This window comes from Castor canadensis, chromosome 7, assembly GCF_047511655.1.
Source record: "Castor canadensis chromosome 7, mCasCan1.hap1v2, whole genome shotgun sequence".
In the NCBI taxonomy this organism is placed as follows: Eukaryota; Metazoa; Chordata; class Mammalia; order Rodentia; family Castoridae; genus Castor; species Castor canadensis.
The window spans coordinates 61953824-61972027 of NC_133392.1; the positions used below are offsets into that span (position 1 = coordinate 61953824).

Sequence of the window (18204 nt, forward strand, 5' to 3'; positions counted from 1 at the left end):
ACCACCATCAACTGCTCTTATCCCAGAAGCATGGCCACTCCCAGGAATGCATGTGAAGGTGCAAAGAGCAGCATCACCTTCCCACACATTGCTAATGGCCACCATGCCCCCATCCTCCATCCTGGCTGCCTTCTAAGTAGAGATGGGGATCTTCCCCCATGCAATTTCCCCACAAATGTGGGCAGGCTGGATGTTTTGTGGCCTTAAGCTTCTACCTCATGTCCCAGAGGGAAGCTAGAAGCATCCACAGACTATGGGAGGCACACAAGTCCTCTATGCTACCAAGTCAAGTCTCTCCAGTGGAGCCCCTCCTGCCTCTGGCCTGCCACCCTGTGCCCCAAGAGCATATGAGTACTGTCACTCTCACACTTTTAGGAGTGACTTAGAGGGGCTCAGTGATGATGAATGTGGAAAGCATTACCCACGCTGCACCGGGGTGCAGCAGAGCTGTTTAAAAATGCATTCTCCCATGTAAATTTCTGCTCCATCAATCCTTATGACATGTCAAACATTGCTATTGTTTCCTGAACAAATTGTGCCGTGTGCCCTTCTCTGCAGATTTGTGCATGGGAGCAGAACTGCTCTCCGTGTCCACTGCCTGCTACATTGCTGGGACCTGGCACCACCAGGGAAGCAGCCGGGCAGCTGGGCCTGCCTTGCTTCAGAGCAGAAGCCCCTGTGAGCATGTGCAGGGTGTCCAGGCAGGCGTGTGTGACCAGGGTGCGAGTGCTGCCAGGAAGTGACTAAGCATGCACCTGCCAGCCTGCCCTGCCTCAGGAAGAGATGCCCAGGTGGCTGGGAGGGTTCAGAAGGGGACTCCAGGGGCTGGAGGTGGGGGGCATTGAGACTGAGGATGTGTATGTGTGTGTGAATGTGTAATGGGGGGGTTCTGGTGGGGCCTGTCAACATATGGACACCAACAAGGCCAAAATGAAGGACACAGTGAGGTACAGAGACAGGCATGCAGGGGATGCATGGGGACAGGACGCACCCTGGGGGCAAGGGGCTTGTTCCAGGGCAAGATGGTGACTATTCATTGCAAAGACCAGTTGGGCGGGAGGAGACAGAGAGATGGGAGAGGACCGAGATGGGAGAACCTGATGTTGGCATGGTGGTCTCCAGAGTGGGTATAAATGCTAGGATTAGCATCAGAGGATGGAGCGCTGGGCCACACAAGGTGCAGAGGGACCTGGCCCCTGAGGGTGCTGAATGACAAGCCCTGGGCTGATCAAAAGGCAGGGGCCTCTGGATGGACCATACAGCCTCCCCAAGACTGGGTCTGAGCCACACACACAGACCAAGCCCAAGCTTGGAATGGGGCTGGGGGCCTTCTTTGGTGGTTTATGGAAGGCACCCATTTGGTTGTCCAAGGGCTGCAGCTGAGGGGCTGCAACCTTGACCTTGGAGAAGTCAATTGACTTCCCTGAACCCCAGTTCCCTGCTACACCTGTTTCACCTGTAGAATGGGGATGATATGGTTGCAGCTTCCCCAGGCTATTGGGAGGATGGAATGAAGTAAAGCTAGGGAAATGCCTACAGTGAAATACTCAAAACAAAAAGGCAGGAGGTGCTACATCCCCTCCTAATCCCTGTAGTCAGCAGAGACTCGAGTCTGGCCAATGTGGGAATCCCTCCTGTCACAGGCTCCCCCCCAACACATACACACACACACTCACCTTGTCTTAACCTTTAGAATTTCCTCCCATATGTATTTTTTTTTCCTTTCTGTCAGCAGGAGAAAATTACATTTCTGCCATTTGTTGTCCGTCACAGAAATAAGAACTGTGATACAATTACAAAGCCCAAATGAGGGGTCTACTTTTGCTGGTAATGCCAGCATTGGGAGAATCGGAGGAAAAGCCTCAGCAGCACCAGCTGTGGCCTCACCCTCCATGTGCTCATGGCAGGGACAGGCTCTGATCATGAGGACAGGTGCTGATGGCAGGGACAGGCACTGACCACGGGAATGGGTGCTGCCCACAGCACTGACAGCAGGGACAGATGCTGACTATGGGGATGGGTGCTAACCACAGCACAGGTGCTGGTGTCAGGGACAGGCACTGACTACGAAGACAGGCACAGACCAGGGAGATAGGCACTGACCACAGGGAAAGGTGCTGGCAGTAGGAACAGGAGCCCCTGCAGGGACACAGATATGTCATACTTACAGTGTGGCAGGGGAAGAGGGTGTATTTTGTTCTCTATACGTAGGCCCTTGGCCGCTCCTCAGCCCCTCCCACCTCAGATGAACTACTGTCTGTCTGTCACTTGATATAGCTGTTGGACTTTTAGGTGGCTGCCATGAGCAAGTCTTGGGAAAGAGATTGTTTACAGGTGCAGGGAGGGGCCAGGGTGGGTCAGTGGAGTGCCTGGAGAGGCCACACCTGTGGTGCTGCTCAGCCTTGGTGCCATGGGACGGCACTCGGGCCGTGTGCCCCTCAGATGGTTTTAACCATGGGAATTTGAGGGGCAGCTCTGGCCACTTATCTGCTGGGAGGTCCCTTATCATCACTGAGCTTCTGTTTCCTCACTTGTAAAGGGGGAGGAGTTATAAGTACCTACCTGGTAGGGGTGTGGCCACAATTAAACACACTTATTCATTAATCTGTGCCATGCAGATATGGGTGCAGACATGTCTGTAGACGACATAGTCAGTGCCTGTCCAGGCCCTGTTCTAGGCTTTGAACCCATCTCTCAGTCTAGCCTGCCCTCAGGGACTCCCAGCCCAGGGAATGCTGAGTGTGCACAGGATGGAGTCCTAAACCAGCTGGGGATGAGGAAGGACAGGAGAGAGTGAGCCAGGCAGGAAAGGGGACAATTATCCAGGTGAGTGGGCACCATGGGCTGAGCCATCCTAGGAGCTGACATGGTCCAGTCTGGGCCCAAGGCAAGGCTGGGGACAGCCCCAGAGGTTAAGAACGGAGAACACAAGAGCAGGGGGAGGGGGCTGTCCCCCAGGGTGGGCTTGCTGCCTCCCCTGCCCAGTCTTCAGGCCCAGGCCTGGCTATCAGCGCGGGCCACCCACCTCCCTATGGGCACAGAGGCCACTTCTTGCCCTCTTCTTCTGCTTCATGCATTTGAGAAATGAAAGCTCTCCCAGTCCTCGTTACCAGGCATACATATTTCATGTGGTCATTAGATGGTGGCACCAAAGGACTCACAAATCTTCCTTGGTCAGCATCAGCTGCCTGAGTGGGTAGTGAAAGGCCCCAGGGATAGGGCTCACAGCCCGACACAGGGAAGGGAGAACGGGCATTGGGAGTGGAGGCCAGCATCTGCCCTAAGCTTGTTCCCCAGGGACCATCTAACTCCCCTCCACCTCAGCAACCTAGGCCCCAGATTAAAGGACCAGGGGAGCTCTGGGGTCCTTCCTGTCCTGACAGTCCAAACTGCATTCTGTAAAGGGTGGGGATGAACAAATTGTGAACCTTTGCTGTGTCTCAGTTTCCCTGTCTGTAACTTGGAGGTGGTACTTGTAATATGTGTAAGGTGCAGTTGTTGTCATGAGGGTAGCTCAGGGAAGGGGAGCCCCACCACGGGGCCAACTGTGGGCTAGAGGATAGGTTACCTCCCTGGGTATCTTCTGCTGCACTTATCCAACCTGCACCCTGAGCCTGGCCAGAGTGAGGGTGGGGACAGAGGTCTGTCTGCACAGTCAATGGGAGCATCAGTTCTGGGGACATCAAAAGGAAAGCAGGCACAAGAGGCAGTCCCATAAAAGCAGGCTGCCCAGAGTGCCTGGAAATGGCATCTTTATGAATAGCCACGTTTTCTGGTTAACTAAGATCTTAATTCTTTGGGTATAAACATATTTTTCATTTCATTCATTTGAGATAGAAATATATTATTACTGATCTACCTCCCGGAACCAAATATACTGAACACGAATTAACTTTCTCATGAAAATTCAGGTTTATTACAAAGAACATAGAATTTAATAGATTTCACAGAATCTAGGAGCTTTAAAAGGAACCTCAGAAAATATTGAGTAAAAAGGTATTAAAATGTATTTTTTAGCTGTGGAGCTTTTATCCATGTACTATCTTGCAGAAGCCTGAATATAAAGCAGATGCAAGAGGGCCCCAAAGTCAGTGCCAGGCCTTTCTTACCTGCAGTAGTGTCAGCTCCAGGACCGTGGCCTGGGAAGGGAGCACAGGTCACATGTAGAACAGTATCTGGTACAGGATGTATGGTTAGTATGTAATTATGGAAGAAAGGGAGGGAGGGAAGGTATCCTTTTACCTGCATTGTGGATTTCAGCCATGCCAGGGATGAGACAGAAGCCAACAGCTCCAGCCACAAACGCCTCCCCCCCCAGAATTGCAATCACCTTGGGGAAAGGGGAGATGGGGAGAAGCCTCATTGGGGTGGCCTAAAGGTAGAGCATCAGGCAGAGAGCAGGGAGCCCAGTTTACCACCACAAAAACAGCAACATGGGATCCCACCCATTGTGATCTGCAGGAGAGTGGAAGTGTCTGTATTCCTCATCACATGCATGGTGGTGAGGATGGGAAGGAGTCACACACACAAGGAGGTTCTTTGAAAACATAAAAGTTCTGCAAGCACTACAGGCTGCAGTGGTCACCACCATGGCAGTGTCATCCACATAAGATGGTCCCTGTCCCACTAGCCCCTTTTGACTGCAGGTGACAGACATTCAGATTGGTCCACCCTGCATAAAAGGCTCTGTGGACTCAAACCAAGCTGCAGGTGGGATCAAAATCAGGACCCTAAGCCAATAGGGTTCAGCCATGTTCTTCCTCTAAGTACAGCTCTGTCCTCCCCCAACCCTAAGCAGTTCCCAGGTCATGTTGCCCAGCTCATCTGCCAAGGATGCTCCCATCTCCAGTGACAATAGGAGGACCCCTGGGAGGATTCTGATGACCCAATCCAGGGATAGGTTAGGCAGCTGGAATTCTCACTGCCTATTCTAGTGGGGAGAGGAGCCAGAGAAGAGGACCAGCAGTCTGTACTGGAAGAGAAGGTTGCCAGGCAAGTGACAATATGCTCTCTCATAAGGCGGGTTATTCCTGAGGTCAAAAGCAGGACAAGAAATCCCCTCAGTGGACCTCCCCCACAGCAGTACATCTAAGAAGGCTTTGAAAACTGGGGGCCAATCACCAGAAGAATCCACCAGGTGGCTGAACCCACACCTTCGTATGTGACACCTTGAACTGCCAGTTTATAACCTCAGGCACAGGTCCAGGGTCCCTCCCCCAGGTCCCCTGAGCATCTGCAGGGAATGAGTCCACCAAGCCTGACTCCAAACAGGAAGCCAGACCTACCACACAGAGGTGTCTAGAAGACAGATCCTCTGGAACCGTGCTCTCCAGTGGCCAGAGACTACCTGATTGATCAGTGTAGCTCAACATTTTATTGGGTTGCAGGAGTTGTGTAGGAGAAACACAGATTGCCTGGGCCCCTTTCCTGGTGAGGCCAGTAGCCTCAACTGGTCCAGCAGTAACCGGCTTCTCTTTCTCACCAATGCAGGCAACAGACAATGATGTGGGCACCTTTGGGGAAGTCAACTACTTCTTCAGTGATGATCCTGACAGGTGAGCTCCTGCTCTGATCTCTCTGAGGTGGCCCTTGATCACTCATGAGGTCCAGGAAACTTCACAGTGCCCAGGGAGGCACTCCAGAGGCTGGAGCACTGGGCTGGGAGACAGAGCCCGTGGTCTGTGTTGCTAGTCTGGTCTTAGCTGCAGTAGGATTGGTCATGTCCCTAAGCCTTGTGGGACATGGTTTCTGTGACCTTCAAAGGATAGCCTTTAGCTTTGAGACTGGAAAAGACTGTGTGCCTGTAATCGTGTGTCTCCAGTGTGCAATCGTGTCTCACCCCCCTGTCACCAGTGGCACTTACAGCTAACATTTTGAAGCTCTGACTGAGTTACATGTGTCATCCTGTGTCCTTCTCACAACTAAAGGCTAGAGGAACTTGGTATTCTTATCACTTCCACTTTACAGATGATGAAAGAGAGGCCAAGGTCTTGCCCAAAGTCATACAGCTGGTAGGTGATAGGGCCAGGCCTCTGCACTAGGTCTTCACCACTAGGGCACAGCCTCTAGCAGGAAGGGGGACTCTCAATGGACAGCAGCCATTAGGTGGGTTACCTCCTTCACTGTCTGGCCTATGCCACCTTGCCCATCGGTGTGGTACTGGGCTGGCTCTGGGCCACCTCTTTCCCTTTCTTCAGTTAATTGGAGCCAAGAGGAAGCCATCTTGTTTTAACATGATCAAAGGCCAGGTTGAATTCAGAGAGCAGGTCTGATGCATTTGGAAGCCCAGCAGAATGAGGAAGTCAGTGGCTGTCGGCTCTGATTGCCAGCCCTGACTATCAATGTGAATGATCAAGAAGAGACTGGAACACTTTTGGGTATGTTGCTGGCATCCTCAGCCACTCTGGGGCAGAAGCCTCAGTAAGGGAAGATGTACCAGCAGCAGCTGAATGCACAGGGCAGCCCATCCCTCAAGGATCCCGTGTTCATGGGGCCTGGTTCTGTCTTCTTGGACTTCTCATCTCTTCCCTGGGCCTTGGACGAGTCCTGTCCCTGAACTGGTACCTTCCAGGCTTGGTGACTGGCAATTGTGGAGCAGGTAGAGAACACACATGCCTGCTGATGGTTCAGAGAAGCCTCTGAGGGGACTTTAGAGGGGGCACTTGGAGGGATGTCTCACTGGCCCTTGCTGCTCCCCAAGGACATCTGCCATCCTCTTCCCTGGCACCAGTCCCTCAAGCAGATGACAGGGTTAGCACCTAAGAAATGACCCACCACCTTCCCCTCGCAGGACACTTTGCTGCCTTTTTTAAAGTGTTTGGTGCAGAACTGTCTAAAAGATGGCAGCATTTGTGTCCTGCAGTTCTCCAACATCTAACCTTCTCCATTGGGCAGAAGCTCCTCCTCACAGCGTGAGGAGCCCTCCACCACAGTGTCTTCCCTGGAGTGCCTACAGGGGCTCATCCACAAGCCTGCTTGAACTCAGGCATCTTTTCTGTCCTTCCTCCTACCTGATACAGGTTCTCCCTGGACAAGGACACAGGGCTGATCTTGCTGATCGCCAGACTGGATTATGAGCTCATCCAGCGCTTTACCTTGACAGTCATTGCGCGGGATGGAGGTGGGGAAGAGACCACAGGCCGGGTCAGGATCAACGTGCTGGATGTCAATGACAACGTGCCAACCTTCCAGAAAGATGCCTATGTGGGCGCCCTGAGGGAGAATGAGCCTTCTGTCACCCAGCTGGTGCGACTTCGGGTAAGGTGCCAGGTGGCCCTGTGTTGTGGCCATTCATCTTATCCTCACCCTGTCCATTCTTCCTGATTGACTTCCTTCCTTGCAGAGCCCTGGCAGGAGGTGCTAACCTCCCATCCACAAGACTGGGGGTCACATTCTCCCCCATCTCCCATTGAGTGGATGTGGTTCCTTGTGTAAAAACCTCCATCAAAGTGTCCACAGACTCCTTGTGGCACAACTCCATTTCACAGAGGGGAGACAAGAGGGGAGGGACAAGCTGAATCAGACACTCTAGGCTGCAGAGTCCCTACCATACTTCGGTGACCTCTGACCTATGACGTCTTAATGTCCCCATGCCCCTTCACCACACTTGCCTCCCCAGGGCCTCCACTTAGAACTTGCTTCTAAAGTGTCAGCAATGAAAGCGAGGACGGATGGAGGAGTGGGCATGGTGAATACACAAAGGTAGGACTCATGGACACCGCTCTCTAGAAGGCCCTGCCCTTCCCTCCCAGCTTGGCTCCAGATGCACCCAGAGTGGTGGGAAGCCCTGGAAGCTCTCCAAGGTTGGAGACAATCTGAAAAGAACCAGATATTGAAAAGAAGGAATGATCCCTGGCCCTCTTCCAAGTGCTTTCTTCCCTCCTTGTTTTCATATAACATGCATTTATTAGACATCTACTGTGTCCCAAACACTGTGCTGGGATCTAGGTATGTAGCAGCAATCTAGAAACACAAGGATCTGCTCACAAGAGGCTGATGGTCTAAGGAAGGCAAGCATCAATTAAATAAGAAATGACAGTGGGTGGGAGAAGACTCATGGGACACACAGCACAAGGGCCTTGGTCTTAGTCTGTTTTCTGTTGATGCAATGAAATGCCTGAGGCTGGGTAATTGATGAAGAAAAGAGGAAAACCAGAGAGATTCAGGGCCAGCCTAGCTCTTCTTAGTAATTCAGTCTTAGGGAACTAGTCAGGGTCCCTTCAGAGCTCTGTTAATTCATTCTGGTGGCAGAGCCCCCAGTGACCTAATTGCCTTCCACTAGGCTCCACCTCTTAAAGGTTCTACCACTTCTTGATACCGTCACATTAAGGACTAAGCCACCAGCATCTGGAGCCTTGGAGACAAACTACATCCAACCCATAGCAGGCCCCACCTTGATGTAGAGGTCAGGAAGGTATCTGTATTGGAGCAGGGACAGAAGAGCTTGGACGTCACTATGCCAGAGCCCGGCCCCCGCTTTCCCATTCTCAGCTTGACCTTTTGATTTCCTAGCTACCACCATGCCCAGCACATGAAGGAGAGCATGGTATTTGCTGGGAGCCAGAGGGTGGGCTCCAACTGAGAAATATGGGGAGACCACTGGGGCCCTAGACCGCGATGTGACTCAAACTGAGTTATCCTACAAAGGAGCTCTGAGAGGAGCCACTCTGCTGCTTCTCCTGCCTACCCTGTCTGGTTCACCAGGCCCTACCTTCTTCCTTCCAGGCCACAGATGAAGATTCCCCTCCCAACAACCAGATCACCTACAGTATAGTCAATGCTTCTGTCTTCGGCCGCTACTTTGACATCAGCGTGTACGAGGGCTATGGAGGTACGAGTAGAGTGGTATTGCGATCACAGCCAGGAGTGCACCATAGTGCTCTCTAGGGAGAAGGGGTGCCCTCTGCCTCCCAGACACCCTGTACTACTCAGGAAGCCACCCGACCTCTTGTCAGCTGGAGCAGCATGTGGCCAAAGGACCTTCCCTAGGGCCCGTAGGCAAGCCAGAGGTCTGACGATCACAGAATCTGTGGTGGTCTCCGTCTATTACCACAGGCTGCCTGAAAAATCCATAGGAGAGGGAGGCTTGTTAGCTGAGTCTCCCTATCTCCAATCCTCTGCCACCTCTTAGCCTTCCCAGGCTGTGTCCTTTCCCTCTCTGAGCTCATCGTCTTCATCTATGATGTGGGGCTTACCGTACCACCATTATAGTTACCACCTAGTGGACTCAGCGTGGTGCCTGGCACACATCAGGTAGTCAGTTAACATAAGTGAAGACCAGGAGACTCCAAGTGTTCAGAGGCAAGAGGAGAAAGCAAGGCAGAGCTGGCCTGGCCTGTACCAACCACATGTTCTCTGCTTAAGGGGAGCAGCCGAAGTCTGCTTACAATGGGGCTGGAACCCTCTTCCTGTCATTTCAGTGATCAGTGTGAGCCGCCCCCTGGATTATGAACAGATCCCCAATGGGCTGATATACCTGACAGTCATGGCCAAAGATGCTGGCAACCCTCCTCTCAACAGCACTGTCCCTGTCACCATCGAGGTGTTTGTAAGTACACCGGGGTGCCGGCCTTGCTCTTCCAGGGCGAGGGGTGGCAAGTGCTTCTTGCTGTGCTAGGGACCCTGCCTGAACCCAGTGGTGAGGACCATGTCTCCCACATCCTTGTCTGTCCCCCACAGTTCAGAATGTCTCAAAGCCTACCCACCTCTTCCACTGGAAGAGCAATGGAAGCACACCTCTTCCATTGCTTCAGCCTCCAAGCCACCTGCCACTGGGAGGTAGGAAGGAGGCCTGTGTCTCTGGAGCTCACGGAGAAATGCTGTCCTGCTCTGACTCCAAAGGGGGACCTCAGGACACCCTCTGGGGAAGTGTAGGATTCCTTCATCGATGGGCACATGCTGTGAAATCCAGAGATAACCAGAAGGTCATCATTTCTCTTCTGTCTCTCTGTGTCCCTCTCTTCCTTTTTTCTTCCTCTTTCCACTCCTCTGAAGATCTAAAGGGGCCCGAAGGCAAAGCTTAGCCTGTCTGACATGAATGTCAAGCACACCTTAGTGCTTCCCTGTCTGAAATGATCATTCCCTGAATCCATCTCCACGCTAGCTCATTCGCCCCTTGCGGCTCCCCCAGCCATCCTGGGGACACAGAGCGTAGCCTGACAGTAGGGCCCATGGACCTCTCCCCACTGGGACCCCCTTACGCTCACGCATGCATGAGTGTGCCGCCATCCAAAGGAGACGATGAGCACGTCAGTGGGAGTTAGTCGATAGACTCCTGAGGATAAAATCAGATTGTCGGGTAGGTGATTTGACTCAAGCTCAGGAAAGTCTTGCCCAGAACAGGCTTGCTGGCTACCCTTCCTGTCACAGCTGGCTTTGCCAGCAGTCTCAAGTGCAGCCCCACACCTGTCTTTAACAAGCTCTGTCCTCTCCACCCAAGGCCAAAATCCCAGGGCTATCTCCCAAGAGGAAAGGTCCCAGTCAGGGCAGGAGACCCTACTTACCTCTTCACTAGGATGGACCTGGGGTGACAGGAGGGTGCCAGGATCCCTGGAACAGCCCTCTAGGTAGGCATGTGGGAACAGAACCCCTGGAGTGGCAGGGAGGGGAGGCTAGGCAGAGGCAGGGACAGTGAAGGGAGGCACAGAGAGTTAGGATGTGCTCGCAGAGTCCTTTGACCCGATGACAGGGAATGTTAAGAGGAAAGAGGAGGAGACCCACAGGATCTCCAGACTGCCTTGTCTAGAACCCACAGCCTCGCGCCTTAACCCACCAAGGGCGACACAAAGAACCATATGGCATTCCTTGCAGTCATGACCACCTCTTGGTGTTCGTCATGTGGCCTGACCCTGACCATACCTCCTAGCCTAGCCTTGGCCTCCCAGTCTTGACCAAAGCCCCTACACCTACCCTAATCCTGGCCACACCTATCGCCGCCCTGACCAATTCAGTCCCTTCTCAACCAGTCCCAACGCACTGTGCTCACAAAGGCAGTGGGTTCTGCCTGGGAGGAATGTGAAGGGGAGAAGGATGCCAGCTCCACAGCCCCCAGGAGACACAAATGGAAGAGGAACGTGACTTTGAACCCGACCCTGCTGCCCGCTGCCTGTGTGACCTTGTCTTCTTACCTCTCTGAACCCATTTCCTTGTCTACAAAATGGGGACCATTGTGGTAGCTGCCTCTTGCATTGCTATGAGGGTGACATGAGATCTTGCAGCTGGCACCTAGTGTGATGGCCATTCTCATAGCTGATAGGACAGCCATGTGTCCCACCCAAAGCACTGTGCCCAACCCAGCTCTAGTGCAAATGGGAGCTCAGAGAGCAGGCTGGGGCATAGCACCTCCCTTCTCCCCTACTCCCCACCCCACAGAAGGCTTTGGGAAAGCAGGTGGGTAAAGGAGAGGAGTACAGAAGTTTAGGGAGAGATAAGGTAACAAGATGAAGAGCTGGGCAGGTGCCATCAGACAAATGGACATTCAAATGTGCTGAGTTCCACCCGTGTGCCAGGTTGTTCCCACTGCACAATCTCTCTTGTTCCATTTCAAAGAGAGGGAAGCCAAGGTCAGGGGCAAACACAGGTCACCAGTGCTTCCTCTCTGCTAGTTAGTGGCAGAGCTGGATTCCCGGCTGACATCTCACTGTGATCACAGGCTGGGAGCCTGGGGCATCCTATCTACAGGTGGCTGAAGCACCGCTTCTCCTGTGCAGGGTTACTTGTGATCTTGTTACAATCTAGTGGGCCTGAAGTAGCCTTGTGGTGTCACTGTGAACTGTGGTTAACACTGGCCAATGAGCCACACTCAGAGTAGCAAAGACCTGCCCCAAGGACAGTTGGAAACCCAGGGACTGCCCCACACCCAGACCCTTCCCAACCCCAAGCTCAGTTAAGGACAGGGCCAGACAGGGCCCTTTCTCCTTTCCCCTTAGCCTCCCCCCCGCCTCAGGGGGCCAGAGCAAGCAGGAAGAAGCAGCAATCAGGCTGAGCTTCCCAGCCTGATCCCAGGAAGGGGACTTTCCATGTGCAGGGCAAGTGGGCCCACGGCCCCACCCTGCTCTCCCCTTAAGCAGGGTGCACACTGAGATAGACTCTAGGTGGGGTCTCATTTTCATATCTCCTCAACACTGCCAGATAGGTGCCAGGGAACTGCACTTCCTTCACATCTACCCTGATTCCCTGATAGTAGGAAGGGCTGGCTACAAAGACAGGTGCCACCTTGACTGTGAGTGAGCTCCCATCTCCCCAAGCAGGACTTTTGGACAGCATAGTCACTTGTGACTGAGGACCACACTTGAAAAGGTCATCGCCTTTGAGTTGATTTTGCACGTGGTTGGTTTTTAAGTAGCTGTCACTTGGCTAAGCTGCCTCCTCCCCTCCACAAAAAGGTTTTTCTCTCAACTGAAGAAAGAAAAGAAAAGGAAAACCCAGCTTGATGGATCTTTTCCTGCGCAGACTGGGGGTGGGGAGAGGCGGATCACAGGGATGGGGCTCTGTCAGGAGGAGCAGGTGAGAGGGGCCAGGTGATTCCTTTTCATCCACTGCTTGTTGGTTTTTAATAAAGAAGTCAAACTCGGTTTGTAGATTTCCCATTAGGGGACAATAAGCTTTTATAGAGGGAGCTGCTGAATTAGAACTAATAGTGAACGCAGCGCCAGGATCCGGGGAAATATCACCGCTAATAAGTGTCTGCCTCAGGCTCTGTCACTGACATTCTCTGTGCCGTTTCGTGCAGCCAAGCAGAAGCTTCAATGCAAGTGCATGTGGGGCCTGGGAGAGTCCTGGGAGTGCCAGTGAGGCCACCAGTTCCCTGGGGATAGGGACAGGTCAGCATGAGCCAGTGTGCAGTCCTGAGCAGGGGACAGATTTGAAAAGAATCAGCGTGTTCCCACATACGGCTGGAGTTCCCCAAGATCTAAGGGTGGTGGGCCAAGGTGCATGGCCTCATCTCTTTCCTGGTTGATCAGCCAGAAGTGACTCCAGCAAAAGGGGTTTAAAGGGGATCCCTCCCCTCTGAGAGCCCTCAGTTCCATAAGACTGAGACCCTGAAAGAAGGATCCCCTGAACAGTAGGGTGTAAGACTGCCAACTCCTGGGGGAGTGGCTCAAATGGTAGAGTTCATGAGGCCCTGAGTTCAAACCCCAGTACCACCAAAAAAAAAAAAAAAAAAAAGAAAAAGACTGCCAGCTCCTGTGCTCTGCACTACACTTTTGGGGCAGGGGGGCTCAGAGAGGCTTCCTCTAAGAGGGGAGTGGGGAGGTATTCTTGGTGAGTGATTGCAAAGGCCATCTCAGAGGCAGGAAGACTCCTCTGATGGAGGACAAGAACAGTATGGAAGAGCAGCAAGCTGCACCTGACGCTGCTTCCCCCAAAAGACCTGGCCCAGCTCCTCAGCCAAGGCCCCCTGGCCTGGTACAAGCTGGCGCAGGAGAGAATGCTCCAGGTCAAGGTTTGTTGATGTGTGAGGAGAGTCTGACTGTCCCCATCTGCAGCCAACCTAGGGCAGGAGCCCTAGGGAATAACCTGGAGCTACCCACCACTGCAATATCTCTGGGATTGGGTGCTTCTCTTTCCCTTCCTCTTATCAGGGACCCTAGAACCTTCTACCATTGTCTGATGAGTTGGGGCAGATGAACTGAGGGTGGAAATACTGGAGGCAGCCTGGAGCTCAGCTGGAAGACTTGGCTAGAGCCAGGGACATTGGAATGTATAGGCAAACCAGCTGCTGACTTCATTCTCCATCTCCTGGTCCCTCAATTATCTGGCAGGTTTCCCTAAGTCCTGTCCTAGTTCCTTGAACATGGCCACAGAGGGACACCTGATCCTCCTGACACCCCACTGGGTTCTGACCACAGCTTCTCAGGGCCAACGTGCCTACCCTGCCCCTTTTTGCCTGTCCAGACATGCGGCCAGCCTACCTTCCAGGTGTCTGCAACTACTCTGCTTTCCTTCCAGGATGAGAATGACAACCCTCCCACCTTCAGCAAGCCCGCCTACTTTGTCTCAGTTGTGGAGAACATCATGGCAGGTACAGTCTGGGCAGGGGGTGGGAGGGCACAAAGGCAGGCAGCTAGCAGGCATAGACACTGCTTCACACAAAGATTCAGGGATGCCCACTGCTTTCTCTGCTTCCCATGTCAGGCACCCTGTGACAAGTCAGGGGAGCCTTTGAAGACATCTAGTTATCTGCAAACAGTAGCTATTTACAGAGCACCTACTATGTGCAGACACCCCACTGGGCACTAGGTCCCTGCTCTCCTGCAGCTATAGCGTAGTGGAAAGAGAACGATGAGGAGTGATGAATTAAGCAATCTGATTAAAGAATCTAGAGTGCAGAGAGTTCTGAGACAGTGGTACTTTGAGGCAGAGCCCAGGAGCCGTGACTTCTGCGAGGGTGGCCTTGAAGTATGTTCTATATGAGAATGAGAACAGGAGCTCCAGATCCACACTCAGGCTCCAGAGCACCTCCTCCATCCTTGGGACAGACTGGCAGTTTCACCCTGTAAGCAGAGTGTGCTCTCCTAGTGGGGGTACACCCACATCAGGGACTATTGAGCACTGAGGATTCAGGGACAGCTGGTGCCAGAGACAGAGGGAGTCAGTCACAGCTAAAGTTAGTCCCAGCTCGACCCAGGGGCAGCTGGATCCAGGAGACAGCTGTAGGCAGGGATGACCTCCAACTGAGGCCCTTCTACTGAGAGCCTCTGCTTACCTCTCTGGTTTCTGATGCTGAGCTATGCCAGTTCACCCCTCCCTGTCCTGGTCAGGCATCCCTTGGAGAATGTTGCTGCTAAAGAGTCCCTGGGACTCCCCACCCTCCCAGGGCCTCCGCCAAGGAGGAGCCTGCAAATGGCACCTAATTCTTTTCCCAGTTGCGTGAGTCTGGATAAAAGACCACCTTAGGAGCCGGACACCGGTGGCTCATGCCTGTAATCCTAGCTACTCAGGAAGCAGAGATCAGTAGGATAGTGGTTCAAAGCCAGCAAATAGTTCATGAAACCCTATCTCAAAAAACCCTTCACAAAAATAGGGCTGGTGGAGTGGCTCAAGGTGAAGACCCTGAGTTCAAGCCCTAGTACCGCAAACAAAACAAACAAAGAACACCTCATGTCTTGTGTCCTTGTGCTTCTGCTTAGGGCAGGGTGGAGAGTCAGATCTGAGGCCTCTGGCTATCCCACCTGGAAGGCAGAGCCATGAAGTGCCTGGCCCCTGCCCTTCCCAGGGACTGTTGGTCCTCAGCACAGTGGCAGCTGCCATCAGTGTTGTGGCTTTGAGCCACATGGTACCTGCTTGCTTCACCCCGGGGAGCCTCCCCAGAAACCCTCAGGTAGACATACTCTTAGGCACATCCACAGAGGAGGAAGCTGGGGCACTTGCCAGAGAGCCACAGGACAACAGCAGGGGGTGATGACTTGGGAGCCTGCACACAGAACCTCCTCCTGCTCCACTAGAGCTAGAAGTGGGTGACAGGAGGGGCTGCAGCCCAAAGCCCAGGTGGGCACAACCTCAGGACAAGCCGCCCATGAAGTCTGGCCAGTCCTCCCACCCAGGACGACATGTAGATGGAAATGAAGGTAAAGACCTTAACTGGACATTAACGAGAAAATAAAACTCCTTATAAATTCCCCTGTGAACAGGTAAAACAGGACCAGAATTGGATGCAATAAATGTAGAATAATTTAATACGGAGCCTCATTTCTTTTTGACTCAAAGTAAAACCTGGTCAATCTGCCTGTGTTTAATCAGGAGGCCAGCCACGTGGGGTGGGGAAGTAGCAAAGTGTTATCCAAGACTGATCCAGGAAAAGGGGGAGTAACCCAACTCACCCCAGGAGTCTCCCAAGGAGTCTTGTCCCTGCACAGCCTGTCCATAGGCCATGTCCCTAGGCCATGGCTGAGACCACTTTTATCCTTGGGGTGTTTCAGTGAGCAGGCTCCCTACCTCCCTGAGACCTGGTCACCTGCAGGTTCCCAGGTCCTGGCTCCATGGGTGTTGCTCACCCATGCCCTTTGTCTTCTAAAAGGAGCCACAGTGCTGTTCCTGAATGCTACAGACCTGGACCGCTCCCGGGAATATGGCCAGGAGTCCATCATCTACTCTTTGGAAGGCTCCTCTCAGTTCCGGATCAACGCCCGCTCGGGTGAGCCCCCAAGCATGGCACTCCACACCCTCAGGCTACCTCACTGCACCCAATCTGGGACCAGTCCCAGGGCCAGGGTCTCCTCTCTTTTCATATGGACCAAACTTACTTTGAGTACCTGATTTTATTCCTGAAATATTCGAGTGTGATTACCGGTCTTTCCCCCAACAACCTCAACATGAATTTATTCACTTAAGGATGTCTTTCAAGGATTAAGAGACCTATTGTGTTTAAAATGTGTACCATTTTACAAGCAGTTGGCTCAGCTACACTCTTCAGGGACATATTTACTCACACCTAAAGGTCCCCCTTCCTCTCCTGCTGACCTCATTCTTGAATCCTGGCTCCTCCTCCTATCTCCCTGTGTGCCTGTGGGCTGCAGTGTGAATTAAATGAGTGACTATAGGAAAGACACTTAGAGTAGGCCCTTAGTAAGTGCTGAACCAAATTACTATTGTTATTTTCTTTTGTTTCTTCACCTCAGCTTCCTGTTCAGCCTGTGCAACTATTTCTTTCTTTATCTCTCTATGTGCCTCCCTCTAGCTTTCTCTTCTCCTTGAAGCTGGGTGGCGGGGGTGGGGGGAAGAAGGACAGAAGGAAGTAACAAAAGACCCCAGACTGTTCACCTACAGCTGGAAGGAATCTAGGACCCTTGTGTTCATTCAGAAGTTGATGAAGGCCCAGCCAGGTGCTGTGCAAAGTGATGAGTGCTAAAGGAGTCCAAGTCAGCCAATCTTGAACTCTCAGTGGCTTGAGAAGCACATAGCAGTACAGTGCGGATGGTCAGCCAATGGCCTTTCACACGACAATTCTAGGCCCAGGCCCCCTCCATGTCACTACAGAAGGAGGAAGAGCATATGGGACATTGTGCCAGGCGGGGAGTTGATGAGCCAGGCCCAGAGTTGATTCAAATCACTCCTGCCATAGCCCAGTGGACAGGACAGGCAGTGGCCCAGGGATACCAGGAAGCCCGGGAAACAGAGTCACCTTCCAGTAACACTCTGGGCAGGGAGTGAGAACTCTGGGGGACGTTGACCATACCTATTACAGGTGGTCAGCGGTCCAGCAGAGCACAAGGCCTTCCTCTTATTCATACCTCCCTGGTTCAAGTTGGCCTCAATAGCTTCTTTGTCCCCTTACCCTGGAAGCTCAGAGAACAGAAGCTGGGACTGATGTGTGTAGGAACTGAAGTAAAGGGGCCAGGGCCATTTGAGCCTCTCCTTCTACCTCCCTGCTCTCAGGAGCCGCCTCCTCAGCCAGCCCACTTTTCCAGTAACAGTCAGTCCTCAGCTTCTGTGGACACCTAAATGCTCCAGTCTCTTATGTGGAATGGTGGAGTATTTGCATATGTCCTAATCCATCCTCTGGCATGCTTAAATCACCTCTTGATTATTTATAACACCTAATACAACGTGAATGCTCCGTAAGTGTGTTGTTTAGGAAATAATGACAAAATAAAACTCGGTATATGTTCAGTCCAGATGTGATTATTTAGATATATTCTCCATCCATGGAGAGCTGGATCTGCAGTGGATACAGAGACCTCAGTGTCAGTAATTCATATGCACCAAGTGCCAGGGATAGGGGGGTTCTTAGTTCTCCAAACAGCACCTTCTCCTTTCAGCCTCCAGCATTCTCCCTGTCTTCCAGAAAAGGAATCTGAGGCACAGGAAAGGTTGAGAACTTAACTGAGGAACCAGAACCCAAATGTTAATCGCCGTGTTCTATGAAGCCACATTGGAGCCACAGCTAGCAGCACAGATTCAGGGGTCACTCATGGAGCGGCCTCCTGCCCCAGCCTCGAGTCAGGGACCCCAGCTCCACCCGGCACCTGGAATGACAACACAGACATTTTCTGCTGCCTTGGAGGGTTTTTCTCTGAGCTCCTTTGTCACATTAGCCAGGCCCACTGCACAAAGGTGGCCTTAATTGGATCTAATTTCCCAGACAGGAGAGGCCATCAATCATGTCGACAAGTTCATGTTTAAAACTTTTTTAGAGATTAATTTCTTCTGTGCCCTGCCAATTAATTGACACCACCCCAGTGGGGAACATGGTTCAGTGTGAGA

At 52.5% G+C, this 18204-nt stretch overlaps 1 protein-coding gene across 1 annotated transcript in view; it reads left to right on the forward strand.

Annotated features, from left to right (window-relative positions):
- Cdh23 (cadherin related 23) overlaps nucleotides 1-18204 on the forward strand; it is a 382861-nt gene that overhangs the window by 253963 nt on the left and 110694 nt on the right. Inside the window, exons 14-19 of the mRNA XM_074079082.1 lie at nucleotides 5491-5555; nucleotides 7020-7257; nucleotides 8725-8830; nucleotides 9420-9547; nucleotides 13951-14023; nucleotides 16019-16135. Of these exons, the coding sequence (XP_073935183.1) occupies nucleotides 5491-5555; nucleotides 7020-7257; nucleotides 8725-8830; nucleotides 9420-9547; nucleotides 13951-14023; nucleotides 16019-16135 (727 nt within the window). The remainder of the gene's footprint in view (nucleotides 1-5490; nucleotides 5556-7019; nucleotides 7258-8724; nucleotides 8831-9419; nucleotides 9548-13950; nucleotides 14024-16018; nucleotides 16136-18204) is intronic.